The sequence below is a fragment of the Cucurbita pepo genome, chromosome 20 (assembly GCF_057944985.1).
Source record: "Cucurbita pepo subsp. pepo isolate OVF chromosome 20, ASM5794498v1, whole genome shotgun sequence".
Classification (NCBI taxonomy): Eukaryota; Viridiplantae; Streptophyta; class Magnoliopsida; order Cucurbitales; family Cucurbitaceae; genus Cucurbita; species Cucurbita pepo.
In genome coordinates this window covers 10,736,251-10,750,794 of record NC_141817.1, presented here as the reverse complement: position 1 = coordinate 10,750,794, position 14,544 = coordinate 10,736,251, and the positions used below count along the sequence as shown (strand labels likewise).

General features: G+C 37.7%; 3 protein-coding genes across 4 annotated transcripts; all 3 read right to left on the bottom strand.

The window, feature by feature from the left end:
* Nucleotides 1-411: 411 nt before the first annotated feature.
* On the bottom strand, nucleotides 412-2,351 carry LOC111784646 (uncharacterized). The gene is made up of 3 exons (XM_023665284.2): nucleotides 2,164-2,351; nucleotides 1,889-1,994; nucleotides 412-699 (listed from the first exon to the last, which is right to left on the bottom strand). Exons 1-3 carry the CDS (start codon nucleotides 2,273-2,275, stop codon nucleotides 621-623), a joined length of 297 nt encoding a protein of 98 aa, XP_023521052.1. The 5' UTR covers nucleotides 2,276-2,351; the 3' UTR covers nucleotides 412-620.
* Nucleotides 2,352-4,841: 2,490 nt separating this feature from the next.
* Nucleotides 4,842-10,007, bottom strand: LOC111782737 (methylsterol monooxygenase 2-2). Of its 2 annotated transcripts, none has more exons than XM_023663530.2 (7): nucleotides 9,832-10,007; nucleotides 8,235-8,372; nucleotides 7,771-7,916; nucleotides 6,618-6,737; nucleotides 6,312-6,524; nucleotides 6,143-6,223; nucleotides 4,842-5,144 (listed from the first exon to the last, which is right to left on the bottom strand). In XM_023663530.2, exons 1-7 carry the CDS (start codon nucleotides 9,859-9,861, stop codon nucleotides 5,084-5,086), a joined length of 789 nt encoding a protein of 262 aa, XP_023519298.1. In that variant the 5' UTR covers nucleotides 9,862-10,007; the 3' UTR covers nucleotides 4,842-5,083. The 2 variants fall into 2 exon arrangements, with proteins under 2 accessions (XP_023519298.1, XP_086976922.1); XM_087120796.1 differs by lacking the exon at nucleotides 9,832-10,007 and having other exon boundaries at nucleotides 4,842-5,012; nucleotides 5,043-5,144; nucleotides 8,235-8,396.
* Nucleotides 10,008-12,280: 2,273 nt separating this feature from the next.
* Nucleotides 12,281-14,480, bottom strand: CRR2 (Tetratricopeptide repeat (TPR)-like superfamily protein). The gene has a single exon (XM_023664203.2). The coding sequence runs from the start codon at nucleotides 14,478-14,480 to the stop codon at nucleotides 12,519-12,521; it is 1,962 nt and encodes a 653-aa protein (XP_023519971.2). The 3' UTR covers nucleotides 12,281-12,518.
* Nucleotides 14,481-14,544: the final 64 nt, after the last annotated feature.

The following is a 14,544-nucleotide window of genomic DNA, read 5'->3' as shown; positions in this document are numbered from 1 at the left end:
AAAAAATACTTAATACAAGCACAACACCTTCTCTTCCCCCTTCCTCTCTTTTGGAGCCAAGATGATAAGATTGTACAATGGATGCCATAGGAGATTCTATTCTACTCATTCTAGGTATTTATTGCATTTTCTCTTCAATGAACGATCTAGGGTCTATCAAAATGGGCCCAAGAGTGATTCTTCGACTCCTAAAGTTTCATTGATTTAATCTATAATAGCCCAAACCCACCGCTAGCAGATATTGTCCGTTTTGGCCCGTTATGTATCGTCTTCAGCCTCACGATTTTAAAACGCGTCTGCTAGGGAGAGGTTTCCACACCCTTACGAGGAATGTTTCGTTTCCCTTTCCAGTCGACGTAGAATCTCACAAAATCCTTTCATCCAAAATTTAGATCCCCACAACACAAGTAGTTTACCAAAATGTAAATTCTGAAGATCCATCGACCAATATCTCCTTAAGACAAAAGGTTATGGAAACATAGATGTTCCAAGTGTATTCTATAAGTCATCTCAGTGAGGTTAGCTAAGTACAAAAATACTCAACATTTATCCCTACAATAATTGCCACCTGATTATAATGTCAAATGGTTCTATCTGGAAGGTTGCACGGAGGTCACGTTTCATGTATGGAGATAGTTGGCAGCCATCATCAACTCAAGAGTCAATTCAGGTTCAATCGGGAACTCGGTCTCTTTCCCACTGGCAAAAAGCAAGAAATCAATGTCTGAGACACAGAGTTAAAGAACGAAACAAGAATCGAAGAGAATGCGGAGGTACACGCATAAGTATTTACAACAACATAATCTTTAATCAGTTAAGTCCCCACAAAATTGCAGAAAAATGAGGGGAGTCACATATGTTTACATGAAGAGTGTAATTTCATCTGTTGTCCACCAATGACCAAATGACCAAAACATTGTACAAAGTTGACCTAAACTCCATAAGCATGCACTTTCCCACATGCCTTAAAAACACTCCGACAAGTCGCAATAAATAGAAGAGCTTACTCCGACTCAATTTTGTTGATGAGTATACTCATTCTAATTGACTGAAGTCCCTTCTTGTAGTCGACTCCCTTTTTGTATGTCCATGTATTTTTTTTTTCTCAATGACAGCCAGGTTTCTCAATAATTTTTTTAATAATAATAGTAATGTTTAGCCTAGGAGGATTGTCATCGTCAGCTGTCAAGCCTTCCTCCATTATAATTTACATCCATGTACTGTCCTATTGTGGCGCAAAACATTTGACTTCTAAATCCAATTAACATGTAAGAACTCTTATCTACAGTTCTAACTCAAGGGTATGCCTACAAGACATCTCTTACACAAACAACAAAAGTATATAACAAAAGAAACATGAATGGTTTTATGATAAGTTGATCCGGATCAAACATACTACATTCTATCTTGTTTCTCAGAAAACTTCTCTTTTTTCCTGAAACGAATCTAAAATTTCAGACCAACAAGATCAATCTGCATAGTCCAAATGCTAGACGCCCTACGCTTCGTTTCTATTATCAATTAATTGGAGAGGATGCAGCCCTACGTTAACAACCAATTCCAAAAAAAAAAAAAAAAAAAACGAAAAAGAGTAAAGAGACCAAGATCATGGACCAGAATAGTAACAAGAACTACAATAACATCCATAACTAATATCTTTATCAGACACTAAGCATCAAAAGTTTCATTCCCACGTGATTCAGTGTAAACGATTTACACTTTCAATTAGTAATCATTGGAAGAGGACCAGTTTAAGAAAAACTACCGGAGCCTGAAATCCGAAATAATAACAAGGAAACATCAGCATTTTACTTTGCTAGAAATTCAGGCAATTCATCTCAGACTAATCATAATTAGAGAAAAGTCGACATAAAAAAGAAACAAAAACCTGGCGAACTGAAGATTCCAGTAAAAATATTGGCAAATCTTCTCGAGAATGGTGGTGCTAATCTCAGGAAAAGTCACTTCTCTGTGTTGCGATTCAGCAAAATTACCTATCCATAAAAACTAAAATAGTAAAACAAAGCCCTAAACATGAAAATTTCAAAACAAAACAACAATTCCTAGATTTCACCTAATTCATTCTTCTCCATACATGAGCAAGAAATGAAAAACTAGATCGAAAGGCTCAAAAGGTGGATTGATCAACAGAGAGAGGGAGACCTGGGGAAGTAAGCATGTTTCGAATGGTCTGAGAAACCATGGCAGCATCCTTGTGGATCAGGAACTCGAAACCCTCAGCGCTGATCAATTTCACAGTCTCTTCCTTCTTCATTTGGCTCTGAACTATTTTGCAGAAATGAGAGAGATTCCTCTTCCCCTCGCTTTCTTCACATTGCAACCAAATTTTGGTTAAAATTATACCCACAAAATAATAAAATAATAATAATAATATTAATATTAATTTTATTTTTAATTCAGAAGATTTTCGATTTAATTCTTATTATCCGTTCAATTTTCACTAATTCGCCACTAATTTAATAATAATTTTACAAACTTATTAAATAATGTAACCTCATATTCAATCAATATTAATAAGCTTCCCTTAACAATTAATTAAATAATTAGGTTGGGTTGAATTTTTTAAAAATCGAAAATTAATATTTTTTTTTATCGAGTCAACTCGGCCAATCCAATTCTACTTATAAGATTTATTAATATTAAGAATATTTTATGTTTATAACTAATGTTAGTGATGCATAATGATATGTAAATGTTCGATATTTTATATCTATAAGATTTTAGTTATTAATGTAACATGTATTGTAAATAAACAGAAAACCCAATTTTAAGTGTTAGAACTATGGTTTGAATTATCAATTTAATCACTTAAAAAATTTATGTTTATTCTCCCAATCAATAGGATTGCATATCCAAATTGTTTCTCCCACATCGAAGAAAATCGAATTTCGGCTTTATTTATATTTGGAATTGGCAGGCGTGTCCATCGCCGAGCTTGGTTGTGCGAGCTTGTGACCCAAGTGGGGGCGTTAAAGTGATGGGACAGGAGCCTGTCTTGCTCGATCGGATCCAAGTGGTCCTCTTTCGTGCCCGCCCATTTGAAGCGAGGAGTTAGGCTGTAGGAGCCTGTCTTGCTCGATCGGATCCAAGTGGTCCTCTCTCGTGCCCGCCCATTTGAAGCGAGGAGTTAGGCTGTGGGATCTGGGCGAAGGCCCATGATTTCATCGTCCTCTCTCTACCTATGAATTGGATAGTTTAGATTGGTCGAATTCTCGAGTCATTTGAACACTCCGAAACATCAATTTTTTCCATATTACATGTAGTATAGTTCATTAAAAAAATTCCAAAATAGTTCCTAAATATTACAATTTTTAATTAACTACCAAATTGTAACCCAAATTAAGCTTAAATTATTGCTAATTTTGAATTAGATTATTTGATAATTATTTTATTTTGAATTAATTAGGTAGATAATTATTTCATGATCATAAATTAAAAAAAAATATTAAAATATTTGAATATTTACACCATTGGAACTTTATTAATTATTATTTCCCTAATGTCATTTATCTCTCCATAATATATACAAATTTAATATATTAATTTTTCCCTTCATTACACTTAGATATTATAGGGTTTTGTTTACAAGATTGTCAAATGAACTATATTGAAAATATTTTAAATATTCGAATTTGTTAGCCCAATTTCAAAAATAAAATAAAATTTTATTATTATAGACTTAATTTTGAAAAATAATAATAATAATAATAATAATAATAATAATAATAATAATAATAATAATAATAATAATCTGAGTCTAAGTGGCGTTCGTTACATAGTAAAATTTAGAGACTACATTATTAAAAATTTAGGCTACCAAACGAATTATAACTATTTACTTAATTTCATTTAAAATCAATTAGAACAATCTAAGCAACATTATTATTTTAAAACTATCACGTAATTGATTCAAAATAAGTATAGAAAATATGAAAAACCGCTCACATTAATAAAAAATGAACGCTCTAACAGACTGAGATCCCACATCAAGGGAAACGAATAAGGGTGTGGAAATCTCTCCCTAGTATATGCGTTTTAAAATTGTGAGGCTGACAGTGATACGTAATGAGCAAAAGCGGACAATATCTGCTAACTGTGAAATTAGATTGTTACAAATGGTATTAGAGCAAGACACCGAGTGGTGTGCCAGCAAAGACGCTGGCCACTAGGGGAGGTAGATTGTGAGATTTTACATCGGTTGGAGAGGGGAACGAAACATTCCTTATAAAGATGTGAAAACCACACCCTAACAGCAGACGTGTTCTAGAATCGTGAGGCTGACGACGATACGTAACGGGCCAAAGCGAACAATATCTGCTAGAGATGGACTTGGACTGTTACAAATGGTATCAAAGTTAGACATCGGGTGGTGTGCCAACGAAGACGCTAGCCTCTAAGGGAGGTGAATTGTGAGATCTCATATCGGTTGAAAAGGGGAACAAAACATTCCTTGTAATAGTGTGAAAACCTCTCCCTAGCAGACGCATTTTAAGACCGTAAGGCTGACGACAATTCATAATGACCAAAGCAGACAATATCTACTAGCAGTGGACTTGATATGTGTAATACATAACGAATCAAAACGGACAATATCTGCTAGTGGTGGGGTTGGTCCGTGTAATATGTAACGAGTCAAAACGAGTAATATCTATTAGTAGTGAGCTTGGGCTGTTAGACAGACGGTCCAAATCGATTCACTTACGAACATTTTAAAGACCCGATTTCCTCAATGCCATAAACTTCTAAGTTTTCCTTTTTGACATTAACACATGAGCTTCAAACCTTTTTCACAACACAGATAAAGACACATGGAAAGCCAATTGGTAGAAGAACACAGTTTTAACTGAACCACGAGAAGATGACAGCCAAATTCCATAGTAGAAGCTCAACATTAGCTTCAGAATACAGCCATTTTAAGCAACAAAACAGACACAAAACACATCATGGCACACAAGAAAGGGTAATGATATAGAAGAACTAAACCTTTTCGAGTCGGCCTATACATCAGAAACCTATTTCGAACGTACCCGACGTTTTCCTCAGCTCGTTCTCTTTCGTCTCATCAACTTTCCGCCTTTTTTATAGCTTCCAAATTTCTGAAACCCTTATCGGTTCCAAATATCCTGCCGATCAAAGAAGTCGAAACGTTATCGACGGTGTTTTTCTGCTATTTCCATGCATAGAAATGATTGATAATCCATGAACATGAACATGCAAAAACGTGAAATGCATATAAATATGACTTCCCCATATGAAAGTTCCATGTTAGCCATTCAGATGATGAGTCTCTTCAGATGTTCAAAACCTATATAGATCTCTACAAGATATTTCATGTACAAAGAGATCAAATTTGGTAAATGACAGATGCAAGCTAGATGAAAACTCCTTTTCGTGTTTACTGCTCGATGAAAGATCGAATAGAGAGCAAGCTTCGTGTTCTCGGTAGCCCACTCTCTTTTTACATAGCCAACTAGTTAGTGTACTCTTTCTCGACGCTAGCCCGATAAAAGTCAAGCCCTTTGTCTAAAAAATAATGTTTAAGGGGATCCCCAATTTTGATGAAATACAAGATGCTCAAGTTTCAGGTAATCCCTAAAAAGCCTAGGGGTCAACCAGGTGGCTTCTAGGAGGACGGTAGCACAAAGGAAGCTCAAGGGCTTGTTATGGAAGGCGGCAAGGGCTGGGGGTAAACCGAAGGGCGTTTTCTAGTCCCCCTAAGCCGGGTGGTGTTTGTGTGTGGGGTGTGCCACGACGAAACAAGGGAATGAAAGGTCGTTGGAAGCTCTTTACCCTCCGCATAATGAGGGCTCTGTACTCTTGGTGAGCGTTGAAGCTTGCTTCTTCTCCAGAGTTTGATTGGTCATCAATAGTATCATAGGACAAGAGAAAAAGCAACCGAAGAATGTGGTGTGCATTCGTAATTCAACGATCATCATCTAGCTATTTATTCAAACAACCCCCTTGCTTACCGACACTTACTACACAGATCAACAGTCGAGGATATAGTCGTGAAACTATTGAATGAATGGTAATTCAATGTTCCACAAAGCGGGTTTTAATGCTATGAAGCTCAAACCAATAACGTAATAAACGATTCGACCTTGTTCGGACCAGAACTTACCAGTCCATGTAAGTGAACGTCGACGAGTAGTTGCCAGATTTTGTATAAAGCAGCCGGTGATGATAATCATGAAAGTAAGCACTGTGGAGAAAGAGCAAAGCTGATTTCAGGAACAACAGATAAAGAGCAAAGTATTCCTTTAAGACATTACAAAGCCAAATCAACTCACCCCCCATACAAAGGTATGAAGTTTGAAGGGCTCCAAGGAAAATCGTAACCACAATGAGCCTCGACCGTCTCTAGCACTCGAAGTACCATCCATAACCACAGAGTCATTAGATGGGGACCGGTAAGAGCAGGACCGACAATGGTTGCGAATCCGAGGAACAGGATCTCGGCAGGGTGAGCATATTCTGATGTTAGTCCAAAAGGGGTAGCGTATCTGCACGTATAAGAACGATAAAACAGCCTAAGACGATTTTATCATGGAAGAAGGCAGCATATCCATGGATTTTCATTCGTAAATCTCGCTTACTCGTGATGCACGCTGTGGACGTTCTTGTACAGCCATTTGGTGTGTAAAATTCTATGGCCCCAGTAGAAAACAAAATCCTCCACAATAAAGTAAAATATTATCTGGCCGAAAACGACTTTCCTACATGAATGAAACGCAAACCAAATTAAATTCTTGAAAAGGTAATGATATAACCCAAGATAAGGAAAATGTAACGGTCCAAGCCCACCGCTAGCACTTATTGTCCTCTTTGGGCTTTGCCTTCCAAGCTTCCCTTCAAGGTTTTAAAACGCGTCTAGGAAGAGGTTTCCACACCCTTATAAAGAATGTTTCGTTCTCCTCCCCAACTAATGTGGGGTTGTAACAGCCCAAGCCAACCACTAGCAGATATTGTCTTCTTTGGGCTTTCCATTTTGAACTTCCCCTCAAGGTTTTAAAACGCGTCTACTAGGGAGAGGTTTCCACACCCTTATAAAGAATGTTTCGTTCTCCTCCCCAACCGATGTGGGGTTGTAACGATCCAAGCCCACCGTTAGCAGATATTGTCCTCTTTGTTTTAAAACGTGCCTACTAGAGAGAGGCTTCCATACCCTTATAAAGAATGTTTCATTCTCCTCCCCACCCAATGTGAGATTGTAACGACCCAAGCCCACCGCTAGTAGATATTGTCCTTTTGGGGCTTTCCCTTCCCGGCTTCCCCACAAGGGTTTTAAAACGCATCTACTAGGGAGAGGTTTCCACACCCTTATAAAGAATGTTTCGTTCTCCTCCCCAACCGATGTGAGATTGTAACGGCCCAAGCCCACCGCTAGCAGATATTGTCCTCTTTGGGCTTTCGCTTTTGGGCTTCTCCTCAATGTTTTAAAACGCGTCTAATAGGGAGACGTTTCCACACCCTTATAAAGAAGGTTTCGTTCTCCTCCCCAAGCGATGTGGGGTCGTAACGGCCCAAGCCCACCGCTAGCAAATATTGCCCTCTTTAAACTTTTCCTTTCAGGCTTCCCCTCAAGGTTTTAAAACGCGTCTAGTAGGGAGAGGTTTCCACACCCTTATAAAGAATGTTTCGTTCTCCTCTCCAATCAATATGAGATTGCACAAAAAAACGTAAAAACTAAACCTAGCTAGATAAAACTCCTAAAATATATGCTTTAGAACATAAAGAACCTGAAGATACCAGGATGGCAATGGAAGAGTGCTTCTCATGCCCATACGCTTGAACACCGGATACGAAACGATCATAACGGGCAGATTTACACCAAAGTGATAGAGCAGTAGGCGCGAAATACATTTTCCTTGAGCAGCAGGACTATTATTCTTAGCCTGAATAAAGCAGAAAAAATTAACCCATAATTAGTCGAGTTAATTACTCGAGCGATAAAACACAGTTGATAGGTTCTTTGCCTGCATCCATAAGTATCAGCTCAAGAGGCAGTGATTTTCTTTTCTTTTCATATCATATCATTCTCCTTGATAGAAAGAATAATCAATGAGAAATAGAGCTTAAAGCACTAATTATATCTAATCTAGTTCATAATCATACATTAATCACAAACAAAGGTAAATCTTATTCAAATATCAAATATTGATCAAGCATCCATAAGAACTTATGAAGATTTCTAGTGAAGCAAGAGGGCAAACCTGGATCTTGTACTTGCTTAGCCACCCTGCTCTTTCCAGAAAAACAAAGGGAAGCCCAGATAAGAAGAACACGCTTTCATGGATAATAAAGCTTCCAATACAAGCTAGTTGAAAATCACTGAAGTTTGTGATCAGATACTGCACCATGGGAGAAAAAGAAAATTCATAAAAGGAAGTACAAGATGTATAAAGAACCATAGCGTAATTCTACATTCCAGCGAGCCCATGTTGTCGAAAAGAAAAAGTAAATGGAAACGGTACGAGTTCAAACCCACCGTTAACAATATTGTCTTATTTGGGTTTTTCCTTTTGGTGTTTTCCCTCAAGGTTTTAAAACGTGTCTACTAAAGGAGAGATTTCCACATCCTTATAAGGAATCTTTTGTTCCCTTCTCCAACCGATGTGTGATCTCACAATCCACTCCCTTGGGGACCCAGCATCCTCGCTGGCACACCGCAAGGTGTCTAGCTCTGATACCATTTGTAACAGTTCAAGCCCACCATTAGCAAATACTGTCCTATTTGGGCTTTCCCTCAAGGTTTTGAAATACGTCTACTAGGGAGAGATTTCCACATCTTTATAAGGAAGGTTTTATTCTCCTCTCCAACCGATGTGTGATCTCAGAATCCACCTCCTTGGAGGCCCAGCGTCCTCGTTGGCACATCACCCGATGTCTCGCTCTGATACTATTTGTAATAGTTCAAGCCCACTGCTAGCAAATATTGTCCTATTTGGGTTTTTCCTTCTGAGCTTCCCCTCACAGTTTTAAAACGTGTCTACTAGGAAGAGATTTCCACACCCTTATAAGAAATGTTTCGTTTCCCTCTCCAACCAATGTGTGATCTCGCAATTCACCTCTTTGGGGGTCCATCGTCCTCCCTAGCACACCGCCCAGTGTCTGGCTCTGATACCATTTGTCCCACCACTAGCAAATATTGTCCTATTTGGATTTTTCCTTTTAGGCTTCCTCTCAAGACTTTAAAACACATCTACTAGGAAGAGATTTCCACACCCTTATAAGGAATGTTTCACTCCCCTCTCCAACTTATGTGATCTCACAATCCACCCCTTTGAGGTCCAGCGTCCTCGCTGGCACATAGCTCGCAGTTCAAGTCCACCACTAGCAAATATTCTCCTATTTAGGCTTTCCCTTGTAGAGCTTCCACTCAAAGTTTTAAAGCATGTCTAATAGGGAGAGATTTCCACACCTGGTAAGAAATGTTTCCTTCCTCTCTCGACCGTGTGATCTCACAAAAACCATCACATTTCAAAAAAAGAAAAAACCAAAATTCACTCCAATTGGAAAACAAAACAAAATTCTGAAAAAATGGCATCCATAACTCCATCAGAGCGCCACAACACATGGAAGCCATTAGCTCTAAACATCAAGATCCTAATTCAAATCAACTGCAGAAGATGAATTTCACCACAAAAAAACCCCAAAATTAGGGCAATGTAACAAGTAGAAGAGTAAAATTCAAAAGAGCAACACTACGACATCAAAAGCCAGTTTGACAGCGAACAGAAGTTTAGAAAATGAAGAACAAATCTAAGACGGAAAGAAGAAGATTAAGAAGAGAGGAAGAGAAAGCAATACCCGCCAGGCAGATTCAAGAAGCTCAGCCATGAATGGAGGGAAGAGAAAGCAATAGAATCTGAAGGTTTATGGTTTACAATATATGTAAATCTCAATTTGCCTTTTTCTTCCATTTCCATGTGCTCTCTCTCTCTCCCCCTCCCTCTCCGTCCATGTTTGAGCACGTTGCAGGCTCCCAAGCCACCGCTCTTAAAACTTTTTCGCTTTCTTCATTTTATAAAATAAATTAAAAAATACCCAATATTTCAAAAATATCATTTTTATCAAAATTCTCATTAATATACTTAAACTTTTATAAAAGTTTTAAAAAATATATTTCAACTTAAAAATAAAATAAAATAAAGAAACCATATTTCAAAAATACTCATAAAATTTTTAAAATAACATAAAAATGTTTATTGATAATTTATGAGGTACGTTTTTATCCCGTAAAAAAAAGTTAATTTATTTTTAAAATTTTATAAATCTTTTTTAAAGATAAAGATATATTTTTTATTTTTTTTAAAAGTGGAAGGATATTAATAAAAATTATATAAATTATTACAAACGTGAATAATATTAATAAATTTATGTTATTTTTTTAGTTAAAAACTTTTTAAAAAAGAAAAAAAATTCATGAAATTATTTCTAAATTTTATGAGATTATAATGGTAAAATTTGAAAAAGGTGTGAATATCTTTAATTATGTTTAATGTAAATCATAAATTCATTAAGCTATTATTATTATTATTATTATTATTATTATTATTATTATGATGTAATTAAGCTAATTGTAATTATTAGGTTAAACCGAATTTATTATGTAACTAATTTTTTTATTTTATTTTTGTCAAGAATTTTAAAATTGTTTAGAAAAACTATTCTTTTTAAAATTTTTGTTAAAATGAAATAAAAATATGTATGACGTTGAGTTATAAAAATAGTAGTATCGTATAGAATATGATGCGTTTTCTTAAAACTTTGGAATAGTTTAATAAATTCCCATAATATTACAATGATGTAGGTAATAAAATTAATCTTTCAAAATAATCCACATAAAATTGAATTTTCTGATTAATAGAATTAAACTGATGAACTAAACCCATAATAAATTGAAGAAAGTCTAGAACAAAAAGTTCAACAAGACTCACACAACACGAACCACGAATTGTAGAAAACGATTCTTCAAATGAGACTTCAAAGAATAAAAAATGATTCGTTCTCATTAAACCTACTCGATAGAGCAATGGAGATAGAATAGTATACTTCATTTGAAGACAAATATTGAATGCAAACGTCTTTTTCTCTAAATCCCTTTTGGCATCTTCTGTCAATTTTATAACAAAAAGATCTTGAGCGACCATTCGTAACCAATCCTCCAAAAGGAGGAAGCTGATTGAAAGATCTTCAGAAAAGAAATCAATCCAATGGAGGAGGTGATAGAAAGATCTTCAAAAAAGAAACCAATCCTCCAAAAGGATGAACCTGATCGAAAGATTTTCAAAACAAAAATCAATCCTCCAAAAGGAGGAAGCCGATCAAAAGATTTTCATAAAAGAAACCAATCCTCCAAAAGGAGGAACAAAGATCTTCAGAAAAGAAACCTCCTGTCTCATAAGATTCATTTGGGATGACTTTTGAACGACTTGTAAACAACTTTTAAGTACTTGAAAGTCGTTCCAAACTCACGCTTATTCTTACCCACCAACGAACATTTATGTACATCACTTGTTCGAGGACAGGGTTTTTCTCACATCGATATAGCCTAAAATCGAGGAGATTCCATTGTCTTCTTTCATTACCAAAATACAAGAGACTATACCTATTCATTAAAAGCAAATAACAGAACAAGCAAATAACAGAACACAGCCTAAGCCAAGAACCAAAAGTTACAATTACAAGGTTATTCCAATTCCTAGGACACTAACCTTTTGGTTTAATTCAATATTCAAGTAAAAGTTAATTGGAAAAAAATGCATGCTTTAGTTTACTAGGACGCCTTAAATAAGTCATACATGAATGGAGTTTGAGGTTTGATTTCTCCCATATATGGTGGGGAAGGTTTCGCAAAGGTGTCTTTCTAAGAGGAATCTTACCGTTCTCTATATGTACCGTGACCGGAATGAAAATAGAGGGAGTCGTCAAAGAAGGATAACTTCAAAGAAGAGAAGGGTGTCCCTAAAAGTGATATGGAAATTCTTTTTTCTTTTTAGCCCGAGAGATTGAAAGTCATTTTAGAGCACCCGCCTGCGGTCTCATTCAACTACATTTGTTCCTATAATCCATAGCCTAACAGAACGCAATAGCGAGTGGCAATCTGCTCATATAGTCAATGGGGAGGATGACACTACTGGCAAAGATCATATGGGAAAAACACTGCAGGCGCGAAGCGTGGTAGGCCTGCACCGGGGGAGCATAGCATAGGCAGGAAAGGTAGCCCGGACGGTGAAAGAGCAGAGGGAGGCAGAAATAGAAGGCTTTTCCCCAAGGGAGGTTCAATTTCACATCAAAATGATGCATTTTCTTTCGCATTTTCTCTAGAGGACGTCTCAATAAAACTACAGGCCTCAAGAAATCAATTTTCAAGGTGTGTGAAAGTGTTCAACTATGTCTATGTAGCTGCCCAATAGAACTGTTGCATCACCTGTGATTATCATAATGGTACTAGCAAAAACAAAGAATAAGGCAAGGATTTGCAAGTATACAACCTACCAATAATCTCCACACGAGCAAACTCCGTCCTTGAAATGGTGGAAGCGATTCACATCTCGAACCATAATCTCGATATCAGCAAACTTGGAGATGAATTTTGTGAAAGAATGGCAATCTTCACATAACCTCAAGTTCTTAGATATCCTTATGGTGTCCCCCTTGCTTGTATTGATGAGTCCAAAAGCAACTGCGAGCTTTTCGCTATGACCCAACACAATCCTTTCCTTTTCTTCCTCATCAAGATCATACAGCACCACTTTAGTATGTGGGGTATACCCTCTTTGCTTCATCTCATTTGACAAATTCATTAACAGGGCATGGAGCTGCTCTGCCTGTGGATAAAACTCATCAACAGATGTAAATGAATAGATCTTCCTTCGTACTTCGATCCAACTTCTACCCGGGACCTTTCGTAGTTCGCGGGAATCAAGTAGTTTTCTAACTCTCTTTACCTCATCCCACATGTTAGCTTCTGCATAAACATCAGCTAGAAGTACATAATTCCCGGCATTCGTAGGTTCGAGCTCGAAAAGCCTTTTGCTTGCTCGTTCAGCTAGCTCGACATGACAATGAATCCTACAGGCACCAAGAAGAGAGCCCCATACTTTTGGCCCTGGTTCAATACGCAGATCCTCTACAATCTTGGCTGCTTCGTCCAATCGATTCGCACGCCCGAGAAGATCAACCATACAAGCATAGTGCTCCTCACCAGGCTGTATACCATGTTTCTTTGCCATGGATTCAAACAACTCCTTCCCTTCTTCAACAAGCCCGGCATGGCTGCAAGCACCTAAAACACTTACAAATGATATGTAACTGGGTGAGACTCCATGATCAACCATCTCTTGGAAAATTTCGATTGCTTTTCTTCCATATCCGTGTACTCCATAACTCGAAATCAAGGAATTCCATATGACAACATCTCTCTTATGCATAAAGTCAAAAACTAGTTGGCCTAACTCAAGCTTACCACATCTTGCATACATGGTCACAAGAGCACTTATAACTGGCAAGATTGAATCAAGACCCCTCCTAAGAATGTAAGCGTGGATAAGCTTCCCTTGCTCCAGAGCAGAAAGAGCAGCACAGGATTGGAGTACGCTGACCATCGTCACGGAATTCGGCACGGTATCGTGGGTATTGAGCATCATCTCACGAAAGAGTTCCAAAGCTTCGTATGGCTTCCCATTCTTTGCATAGCACGCAATCATAGCACTCCAAGAAACCACATTTCTCACAGGCATTTCATCAAACACAGCACCTGCATAAGAAACACACCCAAACCTTGCGTACATATCCACCAGAGTAGTCATTGCATGAACATGAGCTTCATACCCATGTCTCAAAATATGCGCATGAATTTCCTTACCCTTCTGGAGAGATGAAACCAAACACTCTGAAGCAGCACAGGCTTTGAGCAAATAAGTATAAGTAAACCTATCAGAAGGAACTCCCATCATATTCATCTGGGCATACAATTCCAGTACGTCTTTTCCATGACCCGCCAACGCAAGAGCTCTAAACAACGCATTCCAAACAAATATAGTTCTCTTACGCGTTTTGTCGAACACCTTACGTACATTGTCAACAGATTCCAATTCGGAAAACATATTGATAAGCTTGGTGGCCAGGAAAGGATCTTGGTCAAATCCCCCATCGACGAGGCGTCGATGGACGTCAAGGCCATCGGAAAGAGAGTTCCGGCGAGCGGCGGAGAGGATTAAAAGCTCCCACGTCCGTTGGGTAGGATTGGATTCATGGGAGAGGAGCAAAAAGGCTTGTTTTAGATTGCCCTGTTTGCACAGCGATTGAATCAACTGATTCTTATTGGAATTTGCAGCGGTTGAAGAGTTTAAGGAGACGGAGCAGATTGAGGGTTTTGAAGGGGAATGAGCGGAAGAATGGCGGCGGGACAAAGGTGGGTATTGGGTATATTGGGGGGTCCGAAGCGCCCACATCACGGAAGGATTGAACAGAATTATGTTTCCGTGAAAGGCTTTGAAATTTCAATCATCCCATGGG

Coding starts and splice junctions, on each gene's coding strand:
- LOC111784646 (XM_023665284.2), bottom strand. CDS start 2,275: ATGAAGAAGGAAGAGACTGTGAAATTGATCAGCGCTGAGGGTTTCGAG. Junction 1,995..2,163: donor AAACATGCTTACTTCCCCAG/GTCTCCCTCTCT, acceptor TTTTATGGATAG/GTAATTTTGCTGAATCGCAA. Junction 700..1,888: donor TGGAATCTTCAGTTCGCCAG/GTTTTTGTTTCT, acceptor GCTTTTTGCCAG/TGGGAAAGAGACCGAGTTCC.
- LOC111782737 (XM_023663530.2), bottom strand. CDS start 9,861: ATGGCTGAGCTTCTTGAATCTGCCTGGCGG. Junction 6,738..7,770: donor ACTCTTCCATTGCCATCCTG/GTATCTTCAGGT, acceptor TCATTCATGTAG/GAAAGTCGTTTTCGGCCAGA. Junction 6,224..6,311: donor TTCATACCTTTGTATGGGGG/GTGAGTTGATTT, acceptor CTTTCTCCACAG/TGCTTACTTTCATGATTATC.
- CRR2 (XM_023664203.2), bottom strand. CDS start 14,480: ATGTGGGCGCTTCGGACCCCCCAATATACCCAATACCCACCTTTGTCC.